We start from the raw sequence: 19,490 nt of genomic DNA, 5'->3' as shown, positions 1-19,490 counted from the left end.
TCGGGCCCTTAGGCATTGGTGCTGACCAGGGGTTCCCCTGTACACCTGTGGGGCAGTCTGCCCGTGCCCTTATAGTATATACCAGAATGATATGTCTTTGTCATAGTAAATGTGTAAGTAGTTGGCTGAAATCTTCTTCATTTCTATGCAATGACTTTAGGCAAGGAAGAAAGCCCATGACTGGTTGTCCTCAGAAAGCCCACATTCAGAGGGTCAGGCAGAAGAATTGGGTGTTCAGGAGGCAGAGGGCACGGTGACAGAAGCCCTGAAAGTGACAGATGAAGAAGGAATCAAAGCTGATGTGAAGAAAGAAATCAATACTGACGTAAATAGGAATTTCTTATCATACTTTTGGTGTAGTGTATAGCTATAACATGTATTAGCCTGTATACATACAGTATAGTATAGTGTAGTATGGTTGTAGAATGTACAACAAGAGGGGGCAAACCAAGTCACAGCGATTATGTCTTGGTGCCAGTATGTGCGGATAAATGCCACACTTACAGTATTGTTGGACTCACATATATCACAACCCCATCGGTTGAGATCAGGTCGCGAGGGGGAAAAGTATGTTGAAATCAATGAATTTTACATGTGGCTGCAACCGCAACTCGACCATTTGTGGGTAATTGGATTGAGCCCATTGTATGGTATAGTGTTGTGTAATATGTGTGATACTGTACGTTTAAATATAGAATGGTGTATTATGCATAATTATAGTGTGGTGCAGTATGTGTAGTTATAGTGTGGTGCAGTATGTGTAGTTATAGTGTGGTGCAGTATGTTTAGTTAGGTACTTGTGAGTTATCTGGACGCCCGATTTTTTGATTGTATGCCTTAAGTTAAGGCATACAATCAGATGCGATGCGATATCGCATCGCATCGCATCGCATGCGACCATCGGATGCAATGACCCGATTTTTCCATAGGAATCAATGTTAAAATGGACTGAGTCCATTTTAACATGGAATTCAATTGGAAAAAGGGGTCCTTTTCATACCCCTACTATCCAAGTGGGCATGGAGTTGGATATAAACCTGTGGCGAGCGTAGCGAGCCACCGAGCCCGAAGCGTGGCGAGCGAAGCGAGCCCCGCGAGGGGACGGTATTCCGTGTCCCCTCGCGGGGCTCGCTACGCTCGCCACGCTTCGGGCTCGGTGGCTCGCTACGCTCGCCACAGGTTTATATCCAACTCCATGCCCACTTGGATAGTAGGGGTATGAAAAGGACCCCTTTTTCCCATTGAATTCCATGTTAAAATGAACTCAGTCCATTTTAACATTGATTCCTATGGAAAAATCGGGTCATCGCATCGCATCGCATCGCATCCGATGGTCGCATGCGATGCGATGTCCCGATCCGACCCGATTTAGAAATCGGGCGTCCGGATAACTCACAAGTACCTTTAGTTATAGTGTGGTGCAGTATGTTTAGTTTTAGTGTGGTGCAGTATGTGTAGTTATAGTGTGGTGCAGTGTGTGTAGTTATAGTGTGGTGCAGTATGTGTAGTTACAGTGTGGTGCAGTATGTGTAGTTATAGTGTGGTGCAGTATGTGTAGTTATAGTGTGGTTCAGTATGTGTAGTTATAGTGTGGTGCAGTATGTGTAGTTATAGTGTGATGCAGTATGTGTAGTTATAGTGTGGTCCAGTATGTGTAGTTATAGTGTGGTGCAGTATGTATAGTTATAGTATGGTGCAGTACAGTATGTGTAGTTATAGTGTGGTGCAGTATGTCAGGTTATAGTATGGTGCAGTATGTCAGGTTGTAGTATGGTGCAGTATGTATAGTTATAGTATGGTGCAGTATGTTTAGTTTTAGTGTGGTGCAGTATGTTTAGTTATAGTGTGGTGCAGTGTGTATAGTTATAGTATGGTGCAGTATGTGTAGTTATAGTGTGGTTCAGTATGTGTAGTTATAGTGTGGTGCAGTATGTGTAGTTATAGTGTGATGCAGTATGTGTAGTTATAGTGTGGTCCAGTATGTGTAGTTATAGTGTGGTGCAGTATGTATAGTTATAGTATGGTGCAGTACAGTATGTGTAGTTATAGTGTGGTGCAGTATGTCAGGTTATAGTATGGTGCAGTATGTATAGTTATAGTATGGTGCAGTATGTTTAGTTTTAGTGTGGTGCAGTATGTTTAGTTATAATGTGGTGCAGTGTGTATAGTTATAGTATGGTGCAGTATGTGTAGTTATAGTGTGGTGCAGTATGTGTAGTTATAGTGTGGTGCAGTATGTGTAGTTATAGTGTGGTGCAGTATGTGTAGTTATAGTGTGGTGCAGTACAGTATGTGTAGTTTATAGTGTGGTGCAGTATGTGTAGTTATAGTGTGGTGCAGTATGTATAGTTATAGTATGGTGCAGTATGTGTAGTTATAGTGTTGTGCAGTATGTGTAGTTATAGTGTGGTGCAGTATGTGTAGTTATAGTGTGGTGCAGTATGTGTGGTGCAGTATGTGTAGTTATAGTGTGATGCAGTATGTGTAGTTATAGTGTGGTCCAGTATGTGTAGTTATAGTGTGGTGCAGTATGTATAGTTATAGTATGGTGCAGTACAGTATGTGTAGTTATAGTGTGGTGCAGTATGTGTAGTTATAGTATGGTGCAGTATGTATAGTTATAGTATGGTGCAGTATGTTTAGTTTTAGTGTGGTGCAGTATGTTTAGTTATAGTGTGGTGCAGTGTGTATAGTTATAGTATGGTGCAGTATGTGTAGTTATAGTGTGGTGCAGTATGTGTAGTTATAGTGTGGTGCAGTATGTGTAGTTATAGTGTGGTGCAGTACAGTATGTGTAGTTTATAGTGTGGTGCAGTATGTGTAGTTATAGTGTGGTGCAGTATGTATAGTTATAGTATGGTGCAGTATGTGTAGTTATAGTGTGGTGCAGTGTGTATAGTTATAGTATGGTGCAGTATGTGTAGTTATAGTGTGGTGCAGTATGTGTAGTTATAGTGTGGTGCAGTATGTGTAGTTATAGTGTGGTGCAGTACAGTATGTGTAGTTTATAGTGTGGTGCAGTATGTGTAGTTATAGTGTGGTGCAGTATGTATAGTTATAGTATGGTGCAGTATGTGTAGTTATAGTGTGGTGCAGTATGTGTAGTTATAGTGTGGTGCAGTATGTGTAGTTATAGTGTGGTGCAGTATGTGTAGTTATAGTGTGGTGCAGTATGTTTAGTTATAGTGTGGTGCAGTATGTGTAGTTATAGTGTGGTGTGGTGCAGTATGTGTAGTTATAGTGTGGTGCAGTATGTGTAGTTATAGTGTGGTGCAGTACAGTATGTGTAGTTTATGGTGTGGTGCAGTGGGATGCGGTCATTTGGTCTACTGCATTATGGTCGACAGTCATTAGGTCGAATCCATTAGGTCGACATGCTAAAAGGTCGACATGACTCTAGGTCGACATGGGAAAAGGTCGACATGATTCTAGTTCGAAAGGTCATTAGTTCGACAGGTCATTAGTTCGACAAGGTCATTAGTTCGACATTGTCTATGTCGACATTCACAAGGTCGACATGGAGTTTTTCACTGTTTTTTGAGCCAACATGTGCCGACAGGCGGTATTTCATGCCCTACCATCCACTAGGGCGTGGTGGGAGAATAAAATAGTGTGCCGAGCGTAGCGAGGCACCGTGCCCGACGCATAGCGAGCGCAGCGAGCGATGCGAGGGGATGCAGTGCACTTTAAACTGTGTCCATGTCGACTGTGTTGACATTCAGGTAAAAAAACAGTGAAAAACCCCATGTCGACCTTGTGAATGTCGACATAGACAATGTCGAACTAATGACCTTGTCGAACTAATGACCTGTCGAACTAATGACCTTTCGACCTAGAATCATGTCGACCTTTTCCCATGTCGACCTAGAGTCATGTCGACCTTTTAGCATGTCGACCTAATGGATTCGACCTAATGACTTTCGGCCATAATGCAATAGACCAAATGATCCCAACCCGGTGCAGTATGTATGGTTATAGCGTGGTGCAGTATGTATGGTTATAGTGTGGTGCAGTACGTATACTTATAGTATGATGCAGTATGTATAGTTATAGTTATTATAGTTTTCATGCTCACTGCTACCCCTTCTGTGTCACCCCTGTCTGCCTAACCCTACCCCTTTAGAATGTAAGCTCTTACGAGCAGGGCCCTCTCTCCTCATCTACTTTTCTTAGAATATATACATCTCTGCCACCCTGATAATTGCTTCAGTGTCCTGTCCCCTGATGTAACTATCCTTATTTACCATGTACTTGTCCTAAATTGTCTTGTACTGCCATTCGTTTTTTGCTCATTTATGTATTGTTAGGCGCTGCGGAAACCTTGTGGCTCCATATAAATAAACAATAATAATAAATAGTATGGTGTATTATGTATAGTTATAGTATGGTGTATTATGTATAGTTATAGTATGGTGTATTATGTATAGTTATAGTATGGTACAGTATTTATAGTTATAGTGTGGTGCATTATGTATATAGTATGATGCGTTATGTGTAGTTTATAGTACGGTATATTTTGTATAATTATAGTATGGTGTATTATGTATAGTTATAGTGTGGTGCAGTATGTATAGTTATAGTCCGTGGCAGTTTTTATCTATAGGCTGCAGGACTGGTGCCCCCCCTCCCTCAGGTAAAGTCTGCCACTGTGCTCAGCCCAAGTGAAGCCAGATGCGGTCTGTGAGACTGCACTGGCTTCATTGTGACTGTCAGTGACTTCCTATTGGAAGTCCGACCTGCCAGTCACCCAAAGCAGTCCCATTGGTAGGTATTCCCTCCTTCCGGGGCTGCCTCTTTGGCTTCTATGAGCTGCAACCGAAGCAGCCCATAGAACCAGGGGCATATGCATGCTCAGAACCTTGGTCGGTAATACGTATGAACCTGTCATCATTGTACAGCCGCCGGGACAGCAGAACTGGTCGGGAGCGGTGGCGCATTTTGGGTGTATCAGTGGCCAGCGGCGGCCCCCCTCTTACTATAAGGTGGGAGCCGCCACTGGTTCTAGTATGATGTATGATGCATAGTTAGTGTATGGTGCAGTATGTATAGTTGTAGCTGTTGTTAGTTCCACATCACACATAGCTTATGTGCCTATCAATTCATTCTAGACAGAAGTAGATCAGGCCATTCACAGTATTGCTATTGTATATTAATGTAAGATTTCTATTAATTACATGGAAGATGCCTTCATTAGCGGTCAGACATAATGTAAATTAGTCCGGGCTAATCACACGATCAGTATATGTTTGGTTCTATTCCAGAAAGGTCATTAATCTTACATGAGACTAGTTAGAGCACCAGCTCTGACCGCAATGATAGGAGGACCATTCAGGATATTGGGCTGGCAGGATTGGTGGTCACAGGGAAGGGCTTAGCATTTAACAGTATTACATTATAATCTATGGGGGGAGGGTTTGACAGAAGGTTTGTCTGCAGGGGGTGCTGAAAATACATACAAATACCATGTATACGATGTGCCATAATGACAGTGTTCTCCCATTTTCTGCACTTAGGATATATACATGACCTCTATTGAGAACTTGGCAGAAGTCACCGCCCGCTGCATCGAGCAGCTCCACAAGGTGGCAGAATTAATACTACACGGACAAGATGTAGACAAGCTGGTGAAAGACCAAGCCGTCGTCTTAACAAAGTGAGCATAGAAATACAGATATGAACAAGTCATTACTGCTAGCACAGTGGTTAGCATTGCTGACTCGCAGCACTGGGGTCGTGAGGTGGATTCCAAGTGATCTGCGTTCGCACATGAGCTCCCTGTGTTTCAGAGGGTTCCCCCACACTAACAACATAAAGTTGCGTCTTAAGCTATTTACAAGTATTTGTGTGAAGCAGTGATAAGAGTGGAGGAGTTGCCCATAGCAACCAGCCATCTTCAAGGTAGCATTTATCAACGTTCTATAAAATGATAGCCTTATATACTGTAGGGCCGGTTTCAAAGCTGTATGCCCACTGACAGCTTAGCGTGTCCCAGTGGCTGCCTACAAAGTGTCGCTTGCAGGTCAGTCACTTACCAAACTTCTCAGTAGCTGCAGGAAGTGAGAGGCCATCATCTGTTACGTGGTGGCTGAGACAGGTTGCAAGTGTGTCTTAGAGGCATGCGCAGGCGACTGAGAATCTCCAGACTGCAAAATTAGCAACCCTGAATGAGTCCAATAGAAGCTTGTTTATTAAACCGTTGAGTGCCAAGGGAATTTGTCTAAATACTGTAGGTGTGACAATTGCCAAGCAAATCTTTTTATTAACTCATTAAAATCCAGGGGGCACGCACCACACCCCCTGCACTCTTGTTCAATTACTTACTTCTCCTGAGTCCCGGGTTTGGACTTTTGCTGCTGAAGAAAGCGTGGTGGCCATTTTCCCCATGATTTGCACATGTGCAGTAGAGATTTGTCTCCAGGAACATGACGGGCACCGAGACCTGTGCTTGAGCAATATTGATTCGATGCCGGTAAGATGGGGTGCCATGTTTTTGGAGAACTGTACAGTGATAACAGCACACCAGGGAGGTGGGGACCAACACAGAATGTGCACAGCCCCTGCAACTAGTAGTAAATTCTTTTTCTGTTCGGCCAATGAAGTATGCAGTAAATATTGTGTATATATTCCTCTACATCTATACATTCTTGTGTTTGTTGTAGGCTGACCAATGCTATGTGCAAGGAAGTGTCCTCTTTATCAAAGAGCTTCTCTGACTGTGTGACTTCTGTTGGGGTAGGTGGTTTAGAGTATAGACAAATATGTGCAGTATATAATATATAACACTGTTTTTCAACCACTGTGCTGTGGCACACTAGTGTGCCTTGAGCTGTTCTCAAGTGTGTCCCCAGATCTAGAGATGCCCAAACCAGTTTACAGCCACCACCAGTTCTACTGTTATTTACTGGTCTCTTCTTTTCATGTAAAGGGCCAATGGGCCAGATTCTCTAAGCTTCAAAAGTGATAAAATGGAGAGTGATATACAGCCAGCCAATCAGCTCCTACCAGACATGTCACAGACTGTGTTTGAAAAATGTCAGACAGGAGCTGATTGGCTGGCTATTTATCACTCTCCATTATATCACTTTTGAAGCTTAGAGAATCTGGCCCAGAGTAATTTATTTTTGTTACCTGTGGGGACAGTATGATTGTTTTTTATATGGGGGCCAATAGGTTTGTTTTTTTTCCTGTGGGGGCCAATGTGTTATTTCCTGTGGGGATCTCATGGTGTGCCTTGGAAATTTTCAAATCTTATTTAGTGTGCCGCAAGGTAAAAAGGTTGAAAATCACTGATATATAACATATATATAACATATGTACCGTATTATTATTTGGGCAAATATTAATTCAAGTTTACCAATCTGCCCTTTTAGGCTTATTTCACACGCTCCGGCTCCTGCCGGGCGGCGAAATCCCGTACGTCCAAAAGCCGTGCCGTGCACAGTAGTTGTCAATGGACACTATTGTGTCCATTCACACGGGATGGCCATGGCTCGGCCTTCCGGTTGCAGCCGGATCCCACCACTGGAAAGGACGGCTACCGGGCAGTGGCCATCCCCTCCATTCTAAACTTCTTAGTGCGGCACGGCTTACTGGCTGTGCGGGATTTCGCCGTCAGGCAGGAGCCGGAGTGTGTGAAATAGCCCTTACAGCTACTGATTTGTGTTTGGCTTTTGGCTTTGTGTGTGTATTTAAAAATAAAATAATTATGTGTAATGTTTGTGTTCCAGAACAAGCTGAAGGCAGAAGCCTTGAACCCCATGGTGGACAGTATACAGCTGGAGGTAATCTATGTAATATACATATATTTTGCCTGCTCTTTGAAGAAGGTTCTCTCCCCAAATAGGTAGTGGTCAGGGAGATTGGCCTTTATTCTGGTTCACTCACAAAGGCAAATTCCTTCTCAAATGGACAAAACCATGTGAACTGCAGGTGGGGCAGAGGGAATTAGATTTGGGTGGGGTTTTACGTCAAAGTGAGATCTATATTGCAGTGTAAAAATAAAGCAGTTAGTATTTTCCCTGCACAGAAACAAAATAACTTATCCAAATCTAACTCTCTCTGCACATGTTACATCTGCCCCCCTGCAGTGCAATTGGTTCTGTCCATTTGAGAAGGAATTCGTCTCTGCGACTGAACCAGTATAAGGGCCAGTGTGCAGAGCTATAGGGACAAAATAAATTATTGCTGCCCATCTCGACACCCGTGAGCGCCCAGGCAGCGGTATTCAATTGTTTCATACAAACATCATTTCAGCTCACTATCCCCAGGGGGTGGTGCGCTAAAAGTCAAGAAAAGTCACTTGTTTGGGTACACAAATGAGACTTTTTTCGTTGTGCCTATTAGTTTGGCTGGATTAAGCTGCTTTGCCCGCCTAAACCCGACCTTAATGGGCGCGATCAGGCTGATAAGTCATCAATTGAATAGCGCCCCACAATCACCCATCACTTTAGCTGAGAGATCGGGTGCGATATGACAAATGAATCAGGCCCATAGTGCTTGGTAAGGAGTCGGGGATAGGGCAGATTACTGATGTCACTAGGAGGAAGCGGGGGTGCAGGACACACTGGTGTCACCATCTGAGGGGGTGACCTCAGAAGAGCTGCGCTGCTATTCTGGTGACACCCCTCAGATTGTGTCACAGAACAGCTAGGCAACTAGGCTGTTGGCTGCCAGAGCACTGGGCAATGGGACAGTTATGCCCACAAAGCATCGCACCATGCCAGCTTTCTCCACAGAGATGGCGTTACCGGCAGAGGAGACTGGGTATTGTCGTTCCCCCACTTGGGTTTTACGTGATATTCCAGAAGTCATGGGGAGTGCCACAAATCGCGGGGAACTGGCCCCACCTCATTTTGTATGAATATAAGGTTTTTTCAGACTTGAACACAGGGCACATTTTTTAGCAAATGGACAAAAGCATTCTGCACTACAGGTGGGCAGATGTAACATGTGCAGAGAGAGTTAGATTTGAGTGAGTTATTTTGTTCCGGGCAGGGTGTGTTCTGAGTTTCTGTGCAGGGTAAGTACTGGCTGCTTTATTTTTACACCGCAATTAAGATTTCAGTTTGAGCACACCCCATCCAAATCTAACTTTCTCTGCACATGCTAAATCGCCCCACCTGCAGTGCACATGGTTTTGACCATTTGCTAAAAAAGTGTCATCAGGTCTGAATAACCCCCAATTCTGTTACTGGATTATGGGCCTTATTCTGGTTAACTCCTTCTGACAAAATCCTTTTTAGATGGACAAAACCATGTGCACTGCAGGTGGGGCAGATGTAACATGTGCAGAGAGAATTAGATTTGGGTGAGTTATTTTGTTTCTGTTCAGGGTAAATACTGACTGCTTCATTGTTACACTGCAATATAGATCTCACTTCGAAGTAAAACCCCACCCAAATCTAACTCTCTCTGCACAAGTAACATATGCCCCACCTACAGTGCACATGGTTTTGTCCATCTAAGAAGGAATTTGCCAGAAGGAGTCAACCAAAATAACCCCCTATGTTCTGGCATAGACGGCTGTACTGTATTTTGATGTTATTTTTCTGTTTTTGTTCCCTGTTGTACTGTATAAAGGTTACTCTGTCTGAGCCTGTTTCCCTTACACTGCAAACTGTATGCTTTGTTATTTATGTTTAGTTCCCTTTTTTCCATTTATTTTATTTTCTTCTAAAAAAAGACTTTTTATCTATTTTCCAGGGAAATAACAGCATAACCTACATCCAGGACGCTTTTCGGCTGCTGCTACCTGTATTGCAGTACTCCCACATACAGGCAACCTCTGCTAAGGTGTAACACCCTCTGTATCACAGCCTGGGCTCAGTCACAGCACCTCCGCTGTGACATGTGACTGCAGTGTCAACAGCCGATTGGTTGTTTGGATCACACTGCTTGGTCTGGTATATGCAAATTTGCACATTGTAAGAAAAACAAACAAAAAGTCGTTGGGATTTTTTTGTTCAAGAGTAGATGGTTTCTATGGTTATTTAAAATGATTCTGCTTCAGAAAGTTGTGTAATATAGAGAACAATCTATTAATAGTGTTACAGCCAGAATAGGAATTGGCCGGTATTGTATCTGGCAGCGAGTGTGTTGGTCCAATGACACCTATACAAACTCCTGAACATTAATGAATTAGGGTAGAGTTCTGCATACAAATCAGAGTTGTGTGAGCAATTAGCAATATCCCGTCGAGTGTTTACTGTAAAGTTTAACAAAACATATTTTCATATTTCATTCAAGGATATCACTTTTCCTACTCTCTATAGAAGTATGCTGTTTAACCTTTTGTGTGCCAACATCTTTGTGAGGGATGTGCAAAATATCTGCTAAATATGCCAGCGTCGCTCACATTTGTTATATAAATTCAAATAAATAACGTTGTGCAAAAAAAGATTAGATTTCCTATATACAGTAACATTACAGGTCATTAGGGTGAATTAAAATGTTTGTTTGGCAATTTTCACACCTATTTTGACAAATTCAAGTGACAAAGGGTTCATTCGTAGAAATTCCCTTTCCAAGTCTTTATATAAAAGTTACCAAGCGAGAGGACCCACTATTATTACAATGCCACCTTTAAACGATATTATTCACTATATGAATAATGTGATTGTAGAGTTATGTGGACAGGTCTATAATGTCACAAAGCGAAGTATATTTTGGATGCGTGGGATGACCTTGGGCAGGATTGATGACTACACATACTGTGCCTTAATAACAAACACTCCATTTCCATTTTGTAAATCCGTGTCTAATAAGGAGCTATACTGGAATACATCATTATTTAATAGGTTCCATGGGGTATGGGCCATTGGGTCGACACATATTAGGTTAACTTGCATTGGGTTGACCACTGAAGGCTGACACATGAAATAGGTTGACGTGACTCAGGTCGACAGGGTTGGAGTTATTTCAACAATGGCTGGGTCAACAGTCAAAAGGTCAAGATGAGATTTCAGTGGGGGTTGTCCTGGGTGCAGACATAGTCAACATTTATCAGTTTGCCACGTTCGCTCGCCATGCTTAGGGCACGGTGGCTTTCTACGCTTGGCACACTATTCTCCCTCCACACCCTAGTGGATGGCAAATACCGCCCGTTCGGCACAAGTCGGCACAAAAAAAACTTGAAAAACTTGTGTCAACCTAGGTCATTGTCGACCTTCCAACCCTGTCGACCTATTTCGTGTGTCAACTTGAGCCACGGTGACCTTCAGTGGTCAACCCAATGCATGTTGACGTAATATACGTCGACCTAATGACCGTATACCGGTTCCATGTATTCAAGACAACTCAGGAATTTGCGATGCTCATTCGTAATGAGGAGAGAACGGATATTGCACAAAATTAACGAAGAAACTAAGATTATTCTAAAAATCTATAATATCACGCAAATACCTGTTACCGTATAACAGTCAAATGTGATGCTTTAAGACCCGGGGACATTGGCCCTTATTCTGGTTCACTCGCAATGACAAATTCCTTCTCAAATGGACAACACCATGTACACTGCAGGGGGGCAGATGTAAAATGTGCAGAGAGATTTAGATTTGGGTGAGATATTTTGTTTCTGTGCAGGGAAAATACTGACTGCTTTATTTTTTCACTGCAATATAGATCTCAAGTAAAACCCCACCCAAATCTAATTCTCTCTGCACATGTTACATCTGCCCCCACTGTAGTGCACATGGTTTTGTCCATTTGAGAAGGAATTTGACTTTGCGTGTGAACCAGAGTAAGAGCCATTGTGCGTGGCCTTGTGTGGCACACCGATCACTTTAAATTTTATTGTGGTACTATATTGTTTACTAATAAATATATATTTCCAGGTTATAAACTTGCGAGCATGGGCTCAATTAGGGACATGCTACAATATTTCCACTTATTACCTGTATGGAGATAGGTGCAGCGGTTAAGTCCATTTAAAAGTACGGCGGGGGGTTGGCGTCGCACAAACACTGGTCTAGGGGATAACAAAATGGAACACTGCCCGATGATGTCATAGGACATTTATATGCTTTACTTTCAGAGATCTCTTTAAATATATTGCACATGATTGCACTGAACAGCAGACGCTCAGTGCAGCCTCTGTAGAGTGGATTCGCTATTAGAATATGGTTTCACCTGTTAATTTCCAGCTCATTTAGCTTTGATAAAATACCGCTCTTCTCGTTCCTTTTTGCATTCGAATTTGTCCTCTGATTGTAACAATCAGGTTTACACTGTGCGAGAAGAAAGCGATGCAGCTGTCAATGAGGACAGACGTCAGCCTCTAACAGAAATGATTTTGTCATTGATAACTTGTTGCTTGCTGTTTGGATGGTTTGGGGAGAGCCCATTATTGTAATGTGGAAAATCAGAGATCATTCCATGTTTAAGTGATATCTCTAATAAACTCATATTGACCCAAGAAATGTGTTTGTTGTTTCATTCCCGTAACCCCAGAAATGCCTTCTGTAAATGGGGAATCTTATCTGACCGTATATGGCGGCATTACTGACTCAGAGAAGCCAGTCGGAGGTACTGATTGGCTGAGAGGCAGCAGCTGTGAGAGTTGGGGGTATATTTAAAGTGTGGGTTTATAATGTAGAAGTGGAGATGTTGCCTATGGCACCCAATCAGCTTATTATACCTCCTAGATGAAAGTAGCTTCAATATGATTGGTTGATATGGGCAACATTTCCACTTCAAACCCAATTTTTAGTAATGAGAAAACGGGTGTGGATCGTTAGGTCAACAGGCAATACATTGACCGCTATAGGTCAACAGGTCATAGGTCGACACCTAAGGTGGTTTTTCATACTTTACTATCCAAGTGGGCATAGAGAGAGAACACAATAGTGTGCCCGAAGCACGGTGAGCGCAGCGAGGGGACGCGGAACACTTATACGGTGTCTATGTCTACATATGTGGACATAGACACCCCAAAAAAAGTGAAAAACGCATGTCAACCTTATCTTGTGGACCATGTCTGTTGACCATTGTCATTGTCGACCATGTCAAGGTGTTTAATAAGTCACTGTCGACCTAGACATTGTCTACCATTTATACCAAGCCCTAGATGCTATCTAGATTTTTGGTGCTGGACAGAATGAGTGAGACTGCGTTGTAAAAAAAAACAGAAGGTCTGTAACAAAAAATACTCTACCCTGCTGGTGGGCAGGGTTGGGCTGTGGCAGGGGGAAGTTGGGGTTACAGTAGTTTGTGGGATGGAGGTTAGGCTATGGTTAGGTTGCGGGATGGAGGTTAGGCTATGGGAGGGGAAGCTTAGGGTTATGCTGTGGGAGGGAGGTTAGGCTATGGGAGGGGGAGGTTAGGGTTATGCTGTGGGAGGGAGGTTAGGCTATGGGAGGGGGAGCTTAGGGTTATGCTGTGGGAGGGAGGTTAGGCTATGGGAGGGGGAGGTTAGGGTTATGCTGTGGGAGGGAGGTTAGGCTATGGGAGGGGGAGCTTAGGGTTATGCTGTGGGAGGGAGGTTAGGCTATGGGAGGGGGAGGTTAGGGTTATGCTGTGGGAGGGAGGTTAGGCTATGGGAGGGAAGGGTAGGGTTATGCTGCTAGTGGGCAGGATTGGACTGTGGCAGGGGTAAGTTAGGGTTATGCTGCGGGATGGAGGTTAGGGTTATGCTGCTGGTGGGCAGGGTTGGGCAGTGGCAGGGGGAAGTTAGGGTTAGTCTGCGGGATGGAGGTTAGGCTATAGGAGGGGGAGGTTAGGGTTATGCTGCGGGATGGAGGTTAGGGTTATGCTGCTGGTGGACAGGGTTGGGCTGTGGCAGGGGGAAGTTAGGGTTAGTCTGCGGGATGGAGGTTAGGCTATAGGAGGGGGACGTTAGGGTTATGCTGCGGGAAGGAGGTTAGGGTTATGCTGCTGGTGGACAGGGTTGGGCTGTGGCAGGGGGAAGTTTGTTTAATGCGGTGGGATGAAGGTTAGGCTATGGGAGGGGGAGGTTAGGGTTATGCTGCAGGATGGCTGGGTGGGTTATGGTAAGGGTTAGAGTATTTCCCAAAATGTGTCCATTTTCTGACCGTCTACATCATTGACTGTTGGGATCCTGTACCCAACTCGCTGCACGTCGCTGGAACACCTATTGTAGGAACAGCTCTATGCCATGCCCAAACAAGGGCTGCCTGTCATAGGGGCATCTAGTGAGACGCTGGAACTATGGGGTCATTCTAGTTGACTCAGTAAGATGCGAAGCTCGCAGCTTACCGAGTCCCTGTGATGCCACCCTGCCACCCCGGCCAGTACCCAATTCATTTCTCCTGCCTTCGCAAGTATAAGTCAGTGGACATTGACTTATAACTGCAGGCGTCGGGATGAAGAAAGGGCAGACTTTGTCCCTCCCACACCCCCATGGGAACGCCCAGCGTTTTCATGGGGGCGCCCATGAAATGCTGGGCGTTCCAATGGCCCAGCACCGCCACCACCCCTACCCTCTCTCCCCGCTGCAGACGGCCCAGCGATATTGTAAATCACAGAGCCAATATTTTTGCCTTGCGCTGGATGCATGCGTCCACAGCGAACAAACTGTGCATGCACCCATCCTTGTGAACGGAGGGCATGAGGCGGTCCATTATCATATGGAAACTCCCAGCATTTTATGGGAATTCCCATGAAAATGCTGGGTGTACTCATGTACATTCACTGTATGTTTCCCAGCCCCTTGTGTGAGCCAGAGGAAGGAGAGGCAAAGCAGGCACTGCAAGGACAGGAGATACTTGGGCTCCCGCTGCTGCCCTCCTCCGCTCTGCATGTTACCGGAGCAAACTTCCCCCTTGCTGCCCCCCCTCCCCAAACACTGCTGTCACTGTGATTGTGGAGTAGGGTGATATACGATTGCAGCAGCAGGGGTAGGATGCCAAACACATCTGACTGTGGCGGCCGGCACCTCCCCACTGCAGCAGACAGCAAGGTAAAGGCACGCTCGCTGGGGCCCCACCTTTAGTGTCCTGTGCTGTGCTTCCCACATCTGATGCTCTGCCCGCTTCCAGCTGGAGGCTGCGGGCTGCTTGAAATGACAGCACAAGCCGCAATTGGCCCCCGGGCCTGACTTTGGGCATGCCTGATGCAAAACATCCACACGCTGCGAGGAGGGGGGGGGGGCGTACCACCTTTCGCAGGACAGGTTCTGGTTCACTCACAAGGGTGCGAATTCACATCCAATTGAATGAACGGAATAAGGTCCTAAGAGTAAACCAATATGGACTCCTATATTTCTAGCTATCACTGGAGTTACTTCCTACTCTGCTCCTGTAAACCTATTTGGGGGGGAATTTAGTAGGATGAGAGATTAATGCTGTGTACACACGGTGCAATATGATTGCTAGCGATATATTGCTAGCAATATATTGCCAGGAACCATATTGCTCAGTGTCTCCTTTTCATCAGCGAAGCGTGGCGAGCGCAGAGAGCCCCGCGAGGGGACGCGGATACCTTCACAGCTATACGCGTCCCCTCGCAGGCTTCACAGGTATCCGCGTCCCCTCGCGGGGCTCGCTGCGCTCGCCACGCTTCGGGCTCGGTGGCGCGCTGCGCTCGCCACACTATTCTATTCTCAACTCCATGCCGACGTGGATAGTGGGGGCATGAAAAGGTCGTAGGACGCGTACCGCCGCCCCTCGCGGGCTCGCTGCGCTCGCCACGCTTTGGATTGACGTTAATAGTGGGGGTGGTGCACTATGAAAAATGGCATTTGGGGGCATTTCACTAGTTTAATACACATTTCAATGCATTCTGATGCATTTCAGTGCAAAATCGGGTGCCATCGCATCGCATCGCATCGGATGCCATCGGATGGCATCCGATGCGATCGCATACGATTTTTGAGCTAAAATGCTCAAAAATCTGCAAAACATCATATCGCATTGTATGCCATCGTATGCCACTACATATGGCATACGATGCCATACGATGGGATGCGATGGCATACGATTTTTTAGCAAAAATCGGTAAAACATCGCATCGTATGCCACTACATATGGCATACGATGCCATACGATGGGAGCCGTGATACTCCACAAGTACCCATAAAATCACGGGGCAGAACAAATAGGGGTCCCCAGGATTTTATAAAACCAGCACTAGGCTCAAGGGCCAGTCCTGGTTCCCAAAATACGGGGGAGAAAATGAGTAGGGGACCCCCGTTTTTCAGCACCGGGCCCAACCAGCCAGCAGGGTAATGCCACAGCCAGGGGGGAGACTTTTTATACAAGTCCCCCCGATCAAAGTATTTTCCCCCTGACCGGTCAGCATGGGCAGGGGTCCTGGGGAAGTGGGGACCCCCCCAAAGAAGGGGTCTCCCCCCTCCAGAACTTACCTGCCTATGCTGAAGCCCGGGGCTGTCCTCGCTGATACTTGTGTAAAAAGGGTGTGGTATGGGACTCCGACAGTCCGACAGTCAGGATCCCAACAGTCATTATCCCGACGTCGGGATCCCGACTTCCCGGAGTCAGACAGCATGGCGAGCGCAAAAAAGCCCCTTGCGGGCACGGTGGCTCGCTACGCTATAACTTTATTTCACACGGAGCCCATTCATCCATACATACCTATGTTGATAGAAGATCGGTTCCCTTCTCCTGTAGAATCCATAGTGGGGTACCTGTGGAAGCAAAATATACTCACCACGCTGATCTTTGGGGCTTCTCCGGACCCTCTGCAATGCAGTACGGTGTCTGGGGGCGGGTTTGTCTACATCCGGGACTTCAGGGTTTTCCCGGACCATGATTGGCTGGCAGGGCTAAGTCCCGGTCTGGGGGCGGAGCTCCGGATGTAAACAAACCCGCCCCCAGACACCGAACTGCATTGCAGAGGGTCCGGAGAAGCCGGAAATCGCACCCCTATAAAATATGCGATTTTCCGAAAATGCACGAAAACGGCAGTTTTTGCGAAAAAAAAAACGCAAAAAAAACCACACCCTATTAAATTTCGCCCTTCATGTCTACACTAATATTCCCCCCTGCAAATGAAAGCATAGTGTATTATTATATCCTTGTAAACTTGCGAGCAGGGCCCTCATACCTCCATGTCGGTTTGTATCTACCCAGTTTGTTTGTTCACAGTTGTTTCCAATTGTAAAGCGCAAAGGAATATGCCGCGCTATATAAGAAACTGTAAATAAATAAATAAGAGGTGCAGCATTGTGTGTCATTACCTGCTCCAGAACATAGCAAAATAAGAGACATAAAGCGTATACATTTTTTTATTATTTCATATAAAACAAGTGGAAAAATAGCAGCAACATCAGTAAATATTATACTGTATCCATTAGATTCATAGGAAATTATTACAACCAATCCTCTGCGCCAGACATAACATCACACGTTAATGACACAAAGTAAGCTGCTGTTTGTCTTATTTTTTACTGCATGGTATACTGTATTTCTGCACTAGGGGGCGCTCGTGTGGGGTTTTATTTTACCTCAGATTTGGTGTGATTTATTGATGGTCTGCAGAAATCCAGTAACAAAGATAACATTGGGCAATTCAAGAGTTAATTTTTTTTTTTTTTTATCACTGTGGCCACATAAATCCCCCCTTACTGAGATTCTGTAAATAGCTTTAACAGCGTTCCGGCTTTTCACCTTTTGAAAATAACATCACCATGTGCACGGATTGTGTCAGTAACCTGTACCTATTGCATGGATTACTGCACACAAGGCCTGATTAAAGGTTCCAGGTGCCCCAGGCTAATACCCATGTAGCTCATCTTGTAATGCTGCTGCACATTTTTCTTAGCAATTTTGCTTAAGCAAAAAAAGGCCGGGTAGTTGTTCAGAATGAGAGATTGCGATCAGTATCTCTCATTCTGTACACACAGAGAGATTTGCAGTCATTTGCTAAGCAATCTAACTAGATTGGGACTGCATGCACTGACTTAGTTAGCAAGAGATATTTAATCTCTCGGAGCATACACAGAGAGATCTGTGCTTACTTTCCAAGCAATCTGACTCGATTGCTTAGAAAGTAAGCACAGATCTCTCTGTGTATGCTCCGAGAGATTAAATATCTCTTGCTAACTAAGTCAGTGCATGCAGTCCCAATCTAGTTAGATTGCTTAGCAAATGACTGCAAATCTCTCTGTGTGTACAGAATGAGAGATACTGATCGCAATCTCTCATTCTGAACAACTACCCGGCCTTTTTTTGCTTAAGCAAAATTGCTAAGAAAAATGTGCACAAATTTGCTCCGTGTGTACACCCCTTTAGTCTTTCTGGGTACGTTTTGCATTGTAGACCATTTTTGTTGCCCTTCTTTGTACAGTCTCGAATGCATGCATGTCCAAACTATGGCCCTCCAGCTGTTGTGGAACTACAAGTCCCATCATGCCTTGCCACAGTTTTGCTATTATGGAATACTTAAACTATGGCAAGGCATGCTGGGATGTGTAGTTTCACAACAGCTGGAGGGCCACAGTTTGGACATGCCTGCTCTAATGTATTTATATCCTTCTGGAGGTAGAGCCATTTGCAGATGTCCCCAGTAGTGACAGTTACAGATGTCCTCAGTAGTGCCAGTTACAAATGCCCCCAGTAGAGCCAGATACAGATGTCCCCAGTAGAGCCAGTTACAGATGTCCCCAGTAATGCCAGTTACAGATGTCCCCAGTAGTGCCAGTTACAGATGTCCCCAGTAGTGCCAGTTACAGATGTCCTCAGTAGTGCCAGTTACAAATGTCCCCAGTAGAGCCAGTTACAGATGTCCCCAGTAGTGCCAGTTACAGATGTCCCCATTATACCAGTTACAGATGTCCCCAGTAGTGCCAGTTACAGATGTCACCAGTAGAGCCAGTTATAGATGTCCCCAGTAGTGCCAGTTACAGATGTCCCCAGTAGAGCCAGTTATAGATGTCCCCAGTAGCGCTAGTTACAGATGTCCCCAGTAGTGCATTCCAAAAACTATGGTTTTCAGAATCATTTGGATAACAGATATCTGGATAAAAAATACGCAACCTGTACCGCGGCTGCTTACTCAGTTTAGACTCACGTAAGTGATCTGATGTTGTGTCTTTGGGTGCACGGTGTGTCTAATTATACCGGACGCCTCCTGCTGCTTTTGACATTTTTGGACAGCATCTAAGTATCCAAAGACACAGCTGCTGTACAATCCGCCTCCATAGCTGCATCATGTACATGGAACCATCCGAAAGCGAGTGTCACTATCTCAGTCATGCTTAAAAAAATTGCGAATTTCGAATATCAGATTTACGGACGCTGGAGGCTTTGGACCTTATTCAGGTTGATTGGGTCCTCCGCGCGCACACACAGAGGACAATGTTTCTTTTTCAACAGTGCGGGGGGGGGGGGGCGTAGGGCGGCAGGCTCTGAGGGATGCGTCCATGGGTCGGCGACCATCGAATAATGTGGGTGTTGCCCCATAGGGTGCAAATGGATGTTTATGCAAAACATCCATTTGCAGCTGTGCGGGCGAATTCACCCTGCAGAGGGGGGTGGCGGGCTTAAAAAGACATACATTGTTGCGAACTTCGCAGC

At 45.1% G+C, this 19,490-nt stretch overlaps 1 protein-coding gene across 3 annotated transcripts in view; it reads left to right on the top strand.

Moving 5' to 3' along the window:
* The window catches only part of FAM114A1 (family with sequence similarity 114 member A1), a 72,763-nt gene extending 60,360 nt beyond the window's left edge, over positions 1-12,403 (top strand). For all 3 annotated transcript variants that reach the window (XM_083158444.1, XM_083158434.1, XM_083158441.1), the window contains exons 10-14: positions 161-325; positions 5,514-5,653; positions 6,660-6,732; positions 7,728-7,781; positions 9,703-12,403. In XM_083158444.1, the coding sequence (XP_083014570.1) occupies positions 161-325; positions 5,514-5,653; positions 6,660-6,732; positions 7,728-7,781; positions 9,703-9,798 (528 nt within the window). In that variant the 3' untranslated portion in view covers positions 9,799-12,403. The remainder of the gene's footprint in view (positions 1-160; positions 326-5,513; positions 5,654-6,659; positions 6,733-7,727; positions 7,782-9,702) is intronic.
* Positions 12,404-19,490: the final 7,087 nt, after the last annotated feature.

Source organism: Crinia signifera, chromosome 1 (assembly GCF_055691185.1).
Source record: "Crinia signifera chromosome 1, ASM5569118v1, whole genome shotgun sequence".
Lineage (NCBI taxonomy): Eukaryota > Metazoa > Chordata > Amphibia > Anura > Myobatrachidae > Crinia > Crinia signifera.
This window is presented reverse-complemented; position numbering and strand designations above follow the sequence as displayed.